The sequence below is a fragment of the Salmo salar genome, chromosome ssa26, assembly GCF_905237065.1.
Source record: "Salmo salar chromosome ssa26, Ssal_v3.1, whole genome shotgun sequence".
In the NCBI taxonomy this organism is placed as follows: domain Eukaryota; kingdom Metazoa; phylum Chordata; class Actinopteri; order Salmoniformes; family Salmonidae; genus Salmo; species Salmo salar.
Window position 1 is genome coordinate 21,362,599 of NC_059467.1, and position 11,969 is coordinate 21,374,567.

Genomic DNA, 11,969 nt, shown 5'->3' on the forward strand with positions numbered 1-11,969 from the left:
AATGTTTTCGTGGAGACCGCATTCACTGTAAACGCTGTATATGTCGGCTCAATCGGAAATGATCTTTAAATGTCAATGGCGCTATAACGCAGATCGGATTGAATCTAAGCCTTATGCTCTCATGAGGCATAGAAGACCTGTTTTCAGTCTGAAATCTACCCCTGGACACTTCTGGTAGATCTGAGAGGATTAGACATGTAGGCAGTATGGAGGAAAGTCCACCGATCCAACCATAAGAGTCATTGGAGCTATTACCATATTGCACCCATCCGATCATTTCAGATCAATGAGAATATGAGAAGAGCTTTGGGTTGATTTCAAACTAAGCACTGGGAGAAAGACAGACATGGAAAAAGATACTCAATATGGCTGCGGGAATAGTTAGGAAAAGTGTGGCTTTAATGTAAACACAACATTCGATTGGCTCAGCACAAACATTCCACATGAGAGAGCAACCAATAAACTACGGAGAAGGAAGGGGTGCAGAACAAAAGCATTCACAGTAAAAAAAAAAGAAATCTGGTATAATCATATATATACAGTACGGTGTTTAAGATGAAAATGGAAAGGGGGATTGAGAGAAATGAGGAACGACACGTGATAGAGGGATAGGATGCATCTTCAGGTGCACAGGTGAATGAGTGGAGAGCAGTACTTTTCCTCTGTGAAAAGAGAGAACTTGACAGCCGGGGTTTGACTGTGGCCTGCTCAGGGTTGAGGTCAGGGGGTATGGGTTAGGGTTAACCCAAACTCCCCACTGAGAGACTGCTGCTGAATTCCAACTCTACCCCAGCCCCTGCCGCTTGGGCACGCCTGTAGATCTAAAACGATTGTATATATATATATATAAGCAATTTGGCAAAAATACCACCCACTCTATCAGAAGAGAAGGTGACACAATTACCATATTGTCTAACCCATTCACCTCCATGTACTATATTTAGTACAATATCAAAATGTGCCACTGAACAAATTCTATTTGGTGTAAATGCATTACATTTGGTGATAACATAGTTAGTACAAGTGTCTAGACAGGCCACATTGATGTTTTAAGATTGTCATTATCTATCATACCTCCAAAATTGGGATTTTGTGACAATAATAATCATTAAAATGACTTCAGCATATGTATTTTGAAATACATTTCAGAATTATATAGTTTAAAAGCTTAAAGTATTGTTCTTTGACCTGTTTAAGCCCAAATCTGCCAAATAGATGATTCAACTTGTTGTTTGTGAACTACAGCCATTTCTGTATCGTACTATATTTAGTCTTTGGACACATGGGGTAACTGTGTTTTACACATTACCTGAATCATGTCATGTGAATACATGTTCAAATGATCAGATCTTAATCATTTTTGGTAAATAGATTGTCCGGACCAATATAAATATGAAAACAATATCGAAAGAAATCCACTCACTCTCTCACACACACACCTCTAGAATACATGCAGTATTTACAAATCCAATGAAGACTGCAGAGAGAGACATTTTACAACATGTTCTCTCTTTCTCAGATCTTAAACATGTTCAGATCATAATGTTTGCTATATAGAGTTTCTAGACCAATATATGAATATAAAAACAATATATAAATAAATCCACATGCAGTATAAGCAAATTCAATGGAGTAATTTTATCACACACACACACATAGCACAGACATACACACACACATACCACAGACATACACACACACATACCACAGACATACACACACACAGGTGTGCATTGATGTCTGTGGTGTGTATACACACGCGTGTGCTTGTGAGAGAGGGAGAGAAAGAGGGAGAATGCTGTAGCAGGCCTCACTCACCATTGACTTACATTGGATTTGCTTATGCTGTATAATATACTATAGGAGTGTGTGTGGATTTCTTTAGATATTGTTTTCATATTTATATTGGTCCAGACAATCTATATACCAAAAAAGATTAAGATGTGAACATGTTTAAGATCTGAGAAAGAGGGACAATGCTGTAAAATCACTCACTCTCCAGTCTCTATTGACTTGCATTTGATGGGATTATACTGCATGCACTCTAGGAGTGTGTGTGTGGATTCTTTAGGTATTGTTTTCATATATATATATATATTGGTCCGGACAATCTATATGTCAAAAATGTAAAAGATCTGATAATTTGAACATGTATTTACAGGACTTGATTCATGAAATGTGTAAAAAAAAACAGTAACCCCATGTGTCCAAAGACTAAATATAGTACAATATCAAAAGCGTACATTGTAGACAAACTCTTTGACCAATGTAAAATAATTCTTCACATTTGTCCATCAGTAAACTCAGAGAACATGTGTACTAAAGGATATTATACATTTCCGTTATGGACATGAAAAGGTTAAACCAATCAAATCCTTTCAAATCTACAGGACTGCCTAGAGAGGGTAGTATGAATGGATTTGGAATTCAGCATGCTTGCTTACAAGGGTCATCCTGAGCTAAGCACTGTGTGGCTTATCTAATCTACAAATTACCTCAACTTCCAAATAACTGAGCATTCACATATTCATGTTTTATTACATAAAGAGCACCTAGGATGACCCTTTTGAACAAGCAGAGAGACTGGTCAGTGGTCTGTGGCTGTCCTCTCCTAAAACTACAAATCTGTAAGGACTAGTGAGTGAAAACAACACGGTGGAAACCTATCCAGTCCTTTCATCTCAGTGATAAGTGATAAGTGAGAGGAGACCAGGAGACAACCATATGATACATCACTGACCAGTGGACTTGAGTGTGCAAGTCTAAAATGATAACCTATTCCCCATATGATGTACTACTTTTGAAGAAGTAGTACACTACATGGGAGGTGACATTTGAGACGGTCCATCAGAGCAGCTCTAGACCCTCTGAGACTGAGACAGGAAGTGGTGTTCCACCGGTCTGACAGGACAGGAAATAAATATGTGGCACGGGATTCTAGGAGGTAGGAGGAAGCATGGAGGGCATGAGGTTGAAATAAAACCCATAAATAATTTGATGATAATAAAGCGTACGCGTCCCTTCAATTACATTATATTGTAAAGATAGTGTGAAAGTGATCAATGATCTCTAATTCTATTCCCCTATCTGTCATGCTCAGAAGGTTGGCACTGATATCACACTTTCCCGACACAGATATATCATTGGCTGACAGGCATTTCATCACACTGCAGGAGGCCAATGGCAGAGCCTGCCACACAAACATAACCGCCCCCCCTTCTGGATGTTTGAAAGAGAGAGAAATAAAACAGAGCAGAAGGAGCTCATGTAGAGCAGCCCTGTGTGAGTCCAACAGAGAGGGGGGTTCTATCCAACGCTGGACAGAACCCCCACTACGCGCCCCAGCTACCAGTACCTCCCCTATTACATCATCAACTAGAGCACAACATCACCTCTGCAAACGGAGCACCAAGGGGTACATTCATTGGGGCTCAATGTTCTGGATGTTGCAGATAGAGATGTTATGTTTAGAACTGACACAAATCTCTATCACAAGGAAAAGAGGACCTTCTCCGCTCTATGCATAGCATTTCTATCTAATTTGCTGCGAAACATGGCACGAAAACAGAATATACCCCTTGGACCTTCCCTTTTCTGATTCACATCTTACAGTTGTTCATACAATCAACAACAAAACATGAAAGACATTCAGTAGGAAACACATGTTGATAACAAATAAACAAAAGAGGGGTGGTGGAATTCTGAAATTAAAAAAAGGAATAGAGGAACAGAACATGGCAAAGAATCCGTCGTGGTGTCTGGCGGCAGCTCTTTGGGTCCCTTTGGACGTGTAGATTTACATAATTATGCCTTTTAATATCATCAAAATTATTATTATTATTAACCACCTCACACCCTCCAATGCAACCTCTGTGCAGGGCTAGGCCTCAGTATAAGCCACACCCCCTCAGGTTGTTGGCGATGATGATGTCAGTGACTGCGTCAAACACTACCTGGATGTTTCCTGTGTCAGTGGCACAGGTCAGGTGACAGTAGATCTCCTTGTTGGGCGAACGGCTCTTACTCTCAAATTGCACCTGAATGTATGCGGTAGCATCATCATAAGTGTTAGCACCTATGGGGGGATTGGGAGGAAAGGTGGGTGAGGGCGAGAGAGAGGAGAAAGAAGAGTGGGAGAGGAAGAGATATACAGTGCCAGAGAGTGAGAGAGACGTACGACCATCTGTTGTGCATGTATGTCTGTCTGAGTTTGTGTATATGCGGACCGGAGGGAAGTCTTACCTGTATATTCAGGGAAACAGATACTCAGTGGTGACTTCTTAATCTTCTCCTCGAACAGATCCTTCTTGTTGAGGAAGAGGATGATGGAGGTGTCGATGAAGAACTTGTTGTTACAGATAGAGTCGAAGAGCATGAGGGACTCGTGCATGCGATTCTGCAGAAAATACCAAATAAGACAGATGAGATGCATGTTTGAGAATATGTGTGGTGTGTTTGTGAGTAGTATGAAGTGTGTGTGAAGTACTTACAGTGGTTTCATCCTCATGCAGAACCTGATCATAGCCACTTAGCGCCACACAGAAGATAATGGCCGTCACATCCTCAAAGCAGTGAATCCACTTCTTTCTCTCTGACCTCTGACCTCCAACATCAAACAGCCTAAAAGAAACATAAGAGTTATAAACGTACCATAACATACACTACAAATATGCTACAAACAAATATACTGGACTGGTTGTGTACTGTATGTGTAAATCTATGTGTGTGTGGTGGGTGTAACCTAAAGTGCAGGTTTTTGAAGGTGAAATGGGTCTCCACGATGCCAGTGGTCTTGACTCGGGTTCTCAGGATGTCCTGCTCGGTGGGCTGGTAGTCAGCAGCACCAATACGGTCTAAACTGTCCAGGTAGCTAATGAGAGAAAGAAGGAAGGAGAGGGGGAAATGGGGGAAAAGGTACCATCTAGAACCTAAAAGGGTTCTTTGGCTGTCCTCATAGGAAAACCCTTTGAAGAACCCTTTTTGGTTGCAGGTAAAACTCTTTTGGTTCCAAGTAGAACCCTTTCCACAGAGGGCTCTACATGGAACCCAAAAGTGTTCTACCTGGAACCAAAAAAGGTTGTATCAAGAACCAAAAAGGGTTCGCCTATGGGGACAGCCGAAGAACCCTTTTGGAACGCTTTTTTCTAAGAGTGTAGAGCTTCAAAAATACAGTGCGAAGACTAACCTTTGCACTGTAAAGACTAACCAACGCAGTCACTTCAAAGACTAACCTTTGCACTGTGTTACTGTTCAAGAACAGGTAGCTAATTCCAATTTTCAGTTTATGTGAGTATGTTATGTAAGTGGAACTTTCTCACAAATCTCTCATTGACGTCAAAGCATGAATTGTGCTTAATTAAAAGTCTCATGCATTCTGATATGTTTGGTCCCTTAGTGTGTACTCACTAGGCAGCAGAATCATTGAGCTGGTACTCCCTGGCCCTGTTGAAACACTCCTGGGTCCCGGCATCGGCCCACAGACGCTTCATAGCTGTCAGCAGCTCTGCTGAGTAGGGCTCTGTGTCCTCCATACGAGTGACCACATCACACACCAGCTTAGCATCCGCCTGGACACACACATACATAACATATTATGTACAAAAGATATGTGTAAGCACACACTTACACAAGCACACATACACAAACAAAAACACATGCATAGATTTATTAAGACACATATGAGCTGAAGACTGTATAGCTGAATTCCTGGATGTGTACCACCATACCCCACTGGAATCCTCATTGAGGTCTGCTTTGCAGTGCACTTTGAAGTAAGGTTTTGAAAGGGCCATTGGTTGTACACTATGATGAACCCTACCCGGTGCAGGGAGCATGTACCCACCTTTCTGTCCTTGTCTGCGTACTCGATGCCCAGAGAGTCCATAGCTCGGAGGACGGCAGCCAAACTCTGGATGGTGTTGCTGTAGACCACAGGCTTATACTGCTTCACATCATCCCCAGAGAAGCCATCCTCATGGATAATCCTGCATACACACACACACACACACATCAGAACACATACAAAATAACACACACACACGTACTGTACGTAGGCTAAGTGTGCATGCATGAGCGCACACACACAAACATTCATACTTCAGTGAACCCATGTTTCAGCATACGCTTTAGTGTATGTGCATGTGTACGCGCGTGCATGTGACCAAGAACAGGGTTGTCTCTGAGCTCTGAGTATCGAGCAGCACCTGCTCCTTAGCACACACCCAGATACACGCAGCACATCACTGGCTGCTACCCCTCTTCTCTTTTCTTCTCTCTTTCACACACAAACACTCACTCACACCTCAGCAGCATCAGCAGCAGCCAATATAGCCACTTAAGGTTTCAGATTTGTAATGGCAAAAGTGGTCTGTACATTTAAACCACTCTTAACAACATTGACGTGAAATGCTCTGATATTGAGGATCGGATTATAAATCCATTACACCAGCCTAGTGTGGAATACACTAAAGAAGTATACCATCGACTTCAAAAGGTGAATAATCCATAGGTATGAAAATCTTATTCTTACAAAGTAAGGTGGTTCACACATTATGTAACACATTTTTCAATGACCTTTTCTTATATTTTTTTATTTTCACAGATGTTCAAGCTGTATAGCCTTCCTCAGTATGTGCCTTTCTTAAATGTGTGTGTACCACTTTGCCAGTCTGTACTAGTACACTATGATTAAATTCTATTAAAACATTATTGTTTTTTTAATAATTAAGGTGTTGGTTTTAAATAATACAGATTGTTGTATACCATTATCAATTTACCTTGCTACATACAAACATACACACACACACACACTTTTTTTCTAATTTGGCACACAGAAAAATGAGTCCATGATTAACTTGGTCAAAGAAAATGGTGTAACCGGTGTGAAATGGCTAGCTAGTTAGCAGGGTGCGCGCTAATAGCGTTTCAATCGGTGACGTCACTCGCTCTGAGACCTTGAAGTAGTTGTTCCCCTTGCTCTGCAAGGGCCGCGCCTTTTGTGGAGCGATGGGTAACAATGCTTCGTGGGAGGCAGTTGTTAATGTGTGCAGAGGAGCCCGGGTTGGGGCGAGGAGAGGGACGGAAGCTACACTGTTACATTGGTGCCGTGACCCGGATCACTGGTTGCTGCGGAAAAGGAGGAGGTCAAAAGGGGGTGAGTGTAACCGGTGTGAAATGGCTAGCTAGTTAGCGGGGTGCACGCTAATAGCATTTCAATCAGTTACGTCACTCGCTCTGAGACCTTGAAGTAGTTGTTCCCCTTGCTCTGCAAGGGCTGCGGCTTTTGTGGAGCGATGGTTAACGATGCTTCGTGGGAGGCAGTTGTTGATGTGTGCAGGTTCGAGCCCAGGTAGGGGCGAGGAGAGGGACGGAAGCTACACTGTTAGGTGGCCTGTAGGTGACGTTGTTATAAGCAGTCTCACTTAAACCCTCATATCCGCAGCCCGTTTGACCTCAACACTTGAATCTTTGCATGTAGGTGTCTTTCCGCAAGCTGAACAAATTTGCCACAAGGACCCATAAGGTCCTTCGGGATAGATTTTCCTCCATCTTGGAAATTTGTGAAAACCTTTTTAAAAAAGTACTCTTGCGTTTCCTTAGTTTGAGAAAAACTAAGGGATTGGTTAAGTGATGGCTGAGTTATAAATAAATCCACTTCACTTCAGTTTGAAACTTTTATAGTCAGCAAAGACATTAACATGATGAACCATGTTAACTTTGGCATTGAGATCTTTAAAAAAAGAAGGAAACTATTAACAATTCACTTTTTTGACTATGTAATGCTAATGCTTAAAATAATCACAAAAATAATCTTCTCATGGACTAAAAGTCAAATTCACTCCAAATGTGGTCTTTGTACTCATCACAATAGTCCCTAACGAGTTTGAGAAAATAACACTGATGAATTCAAAGACGGCCACCTGTAGATGCATATTAGCACATACACTAACTAAAATGCTAAAATATGCTCAAAATACTTCAAACATCTTCTATTTATGAACCATAAGACCAAATGACACCAAATTTGAAATGTAGGCCCACAGTACTTGCTTTAACTTAGTTTGAGAAAAGATCAAAAGATGGCTGAGTTATTGACAAATCAAAAATCTGTTTTTATTTGTGTATTTAAACCACTGTAAATCCACTCTGATCTTGTGTCCTTTCTGTCATCCTGAGAACCCCATTCATTGCTGCTCGCAGCTACACTACATGGCCAAAAGTATGTGGACATCCCTTCAAATTAGTGAATTTACCTATTTCAGCCACACCCATTGCTGACAGGTGTATAAAATCGAACACACTGCCATGCAATCTCCATAGACAAACATTGGCAATAGATTGGCCCGTACTGATGAGCTCAGTGACTTTCTACAGGGCACCATCATAGGATCCCACCTTTCCAACAAGTCAGTTTCGTCAAATTTCTTCTGCCCTGGTCAACTGTAAGTGCTGTTATTGTGAAGTGAAAACGTCTAGGAGCAACAACGGCTCAGCCGCGAAGTGGTAGGCCTCACAACCTCACAGAATGGGACCACCGAGTGGTGAAGCGCGTAACGCGTAAAAATCATCTGTCCTCGGTTGCAACACTCACTGCTGAGTTCCAAACAGTCTCTGGAAGAAACGTCAGCACAATAACTGTTTGTCATGAGCTTCATGAAATGGGTTTCCATGGCCGAGCACCCGCACACAAGCCTAAGATCACCATGTACAATGCCAAGCATTGGCTGGAGTGGTGTAAAAATCACCGACATTGGACTCTGGAGCAGTGGAAATGCGTTCTCTGGAGAGATAAATCACTCTTCACCATTTGGCAGAACACTATCTGCCCCAATGCATAGTGCCAACTGTAAAGTTTGGTGGAGGAGGAATAATGGTCTGGAGCTGTTTTTCATGGTTCGGGCTAGGCCCCTTAGTACCAGTGAAGGGAAATCTTAACGCTACATCATACAATGACATTCTAGACAATTCTGTGGTTCCAACTTTGTGGCAACAGTTTGGGGAAGATATTTTCCTGTTTCAGCATGACAATGCCCCCATGCACAAAGCTAGGTCCATACATAAATGGTTTGTTCAGATCAGTGTGGAAGAACTTGACTGGCCTGCACAGAGCCCTGACCTCAACCCCACCGAACACCTTTGGGATGAATTGGAACGCCGACTGCGAGCCAGGCCTAATCGCCCAACCTCACTAATGCTTGTGGCTGAATGGAAGCAAGTCCCCACAGCAATGTTCCAACTTCTAGTGGAAAGCCTTCCCAGAAGAGTGGAGGCTGTTATAGCAGCAAAGGGGGGAAACCAACTCCATATTAATGCCCATGATTTTTGAATGAGATATTTATTATTATTATTATTATTACACTCTTTTGTAAAACATGATAGGGAATCTCAAGGGGTTTATCGTGTCAATAAAATTCTAGCAAATAAACGTATGGATGTAAGCACATCCACACACACACCATTATCAATATACATACATACAAAAGTACACAAATGCACACACATATGTACACACACAAGGAGCCAATGCTATCTCAGCTCCAGGATCAGTTTTCCCTTTCCTGATCCTGGCATTATGTAATATAACCAATGTAACATATGTAGTTCACAACAGAAGCCGCTCCTGAGCGATGCTTTTGGGTAACTGTCTGTACCGCTAGGGAGAACCCCCAGGATAATTAAATATGGAGAGAGTGCTAGAATGGAAGGAAACAGAGTGGAGTAGAGGGAGTAGTGTGTGTGATGGAAAAAGCAGGGTGTGTGTGGGGCAGATGAGACTGAGCTGAGGTACAGTGAATGCACTGAACCCAACATTTTTTAAATTTTGAAAGGATGTCTGCATAGCAACAGTCATGTTTTATTATGTGCATGAAAATATTATATAATGTGCTTTTCCGGTTGGGCCCTGGATACAGAGGTCTTCTTTAAAGAAGAAATCTAGTAACAGGGTTTAGAAAAAGAACAGTGATTTAGATGAGAGAGTGGTTTAGACGAGAAAGGGAAAGGTTTAGATGAGGTTTTAGATGCCACATTTTCTGAGTAAATCCGCTTTATAGGCAAAGTACTCTCAGCGATATCAGGCACTTAAAGCCATTAAGATTAAAGCAGAGATATTTGCTAATGGAACTGTAGTGTAGTGACCACACTAATACACACATACACACACATTGGCTGCACACAAACACACACAAACACACACACACAGTCACAAACACCCATGTATTCGCCCTCCCTCTTTTTCGATAAGACACATAAAAAACCTCTGGGTAAATTTCAGCACCGTATCAGTGGACAGCACCCCTGTGGCCTGCTACTGACCGTGAGCACCGCCTCCGATTACCGTCTACAGGAGGTGCTCGAATCACTGACAGAGGTACGGTCTCTGAGGAAACATGGCGGAGCTAGCGGCTCAGCCTCACTATGGGCAGGGGAGGCGCAATCTCAGGCCTCGTCAAAGACGCCTATGTCAGAAAAAAACTGCACTTACTTCATCTGTTTGACGATGGTGCTTTTGCCCGATTCTCCTCCCCCTAAAGGGAATAGAGAGCAGAGTGAGAGTCGGTCGTCTTTAGGTGACATGACATCAGGACCACGGAGAGCGCTTGCCGCCCCGGCCCGGCTCTCTGCAATCTACATCAACATCAACCGAACTGTGTAGAACGGGCAGCCCCGTTATAAACGGTGTCTTACCAAGCAGTAGCAGTTTCACCTCCTTTGCGGCAGTGACTCCATCATCCTTCAGGTTTTTCTCGATGGCTTTGCTCCTGTCCAGAGCAGCGCGCTCCTCAGCGCTGAGTGTACATCCCATGTCTAGAGCCGAATGAACAATCCCTTCTTCTCCTCTATTCCGCCCTGTCCCTCGCCGACTCAATCTGTATGTTTGTCTCTCTCTCTCGCTCGTTCAGTCTGCTACAGCATGAGGCCCGGATTGAGGGCAAGTGAAGCCGGCTCCGAACAGGGTTTTTTCTCCGTGGCTCTATGGATTGCGCTCCGTCCCTCTTGGAGCGGGGGGTGGGGTCGTTGTGTTCGAGCCTCGGGGCTGAGGGGTCTCTATAGGGCGGCACTGATGACAGCGAGCGCGAGCGATCTCATCGTTCAATCTCTTCACAATAACCGACAGAGAGCGGAGGGGAAGGGAAGGCAGTGTGCGCGAGACTCACCTAGCGCAGACAATCTCGTTGACGTCAGAGCCAAGGCAAGCGCTAATCGTCAGATGCGACCACATTCAAAGGGGGATTTTATAGACACATTTTGCTTTCGTGGAATAATTTCGCTGAATATACAATGTATAATATGCCTTTTTATTATACAAGGGGCGTGGTCTCGCACGATACTGGAAGTGGGCTATTCTTGTCTTCCGTGTCCTTATAAATAGACTGTATAATCCACTAGGAGTGGGTAAACATTAGCCTATAACGTTAGCCTTTTTATATTAGACATTTTAGTCATTTAGCAGACACTCTTATCCAGAGCGATTTACAGGAGCAATTAGGGTTAAGGGCCTTGCTCATGTAATGTCAACAGCAACAATAGGCTACACAAGGTAGTACAACACAATATCATTACATTTCAATTGTATTAATTATTAATCTAGCAATTGCTTTTATCCTGTGTGTGTGTGTTATGTTGCTTGCATGTATGTATTATGGGTGTGTGTGCGTGTGTTTATGTCTGCAGTGCAGTATGTGTAAAAGTGAATGTGTGTGTATCTGTGTGTGTCTCTGTGTCTGTGTCTCTCTGTGCATGTGTGTGTAACTCTATGTGTGTATGTGTGTGCACATTAAAAGCTTCTAATCCACATGCGGAAAAAGTGGAGTGGTAAGGTGTGAGGGTTTTTACAATGGACTATACTGACACCAAAAGCCTGAATTACCATTTAAACCTACAGCCTTACAAGTACATTCTGCAAAAACCTTCGCCAGGTCAATCCTATAGCCTTCATAAACTATGCCCCAAGCTCTTACCATAATGCA

The 11,969-nt window shown here is 42.7% G+C and overlaps 1 protein-coding gene across 1 annotated transcript; it reads right to left on the bottom strand.

Moving 5' to 3' along the window:
- Window positions 1–378: 378 nt before the first annotated feature.
- LOC106587424 (guanine nucleotide-binding protein G(o) subunit alpha) lies at window positions 379–11,218 on the bottom strand. Its single transcript, XM_014175801.2, has 8 exons — window positions 10,687–11,218; window positions 10,484–10,526; window positions 5,843–5,984; window positions 5,407–5,567; window positions 4,742–4,870; window positions 4,491–4,620; window positions 4,243–4,396; window positions 379–4,075 (listed from the first exon to the last, which is right to left on the bottom strand). Exons 1-8 carry the CDS (start codon window positions 10,802–10,804, stop codon window positions 3,888–3,890), a joined length of 1,065 nt encoding a protein of 354 aa, XP_014031276.1. The 5' UTR covers window positions 10,805–11,218; the 3' UTR covers window positions 379–3,887.
- Window positions 11,219–11,969: the final 751 nt, after the last annotated feature.

What these genes read in the sequence shown, in the direction of transcription:
- LOC106587424 (XM_014175801.2), bottom strand. Translation starts at nt 10,804, where the DNA reads ATGGGATGTACACTCAGCGCTGAGGAGCGCGCTGCTCTGGACAGGAGC. An exon ending in TTCAAAAACCTGCACTTTAG is followed by an intron (nt 4,621 to 4,741) that starts GTTACACCCACC and finishes TGTTTCTTTTAG; the next exon opens with GCTGTTTGATGTTGGAGGTC. An exon ending in TGCATGAGGATGAAACCACT is followed by an intron (nt 4,397 to 4,490) that starts GTAAGTACTTCA and finishes TATTTTCTGCAG; the next exon opens with AATCGCATGCACGAGTCCCT.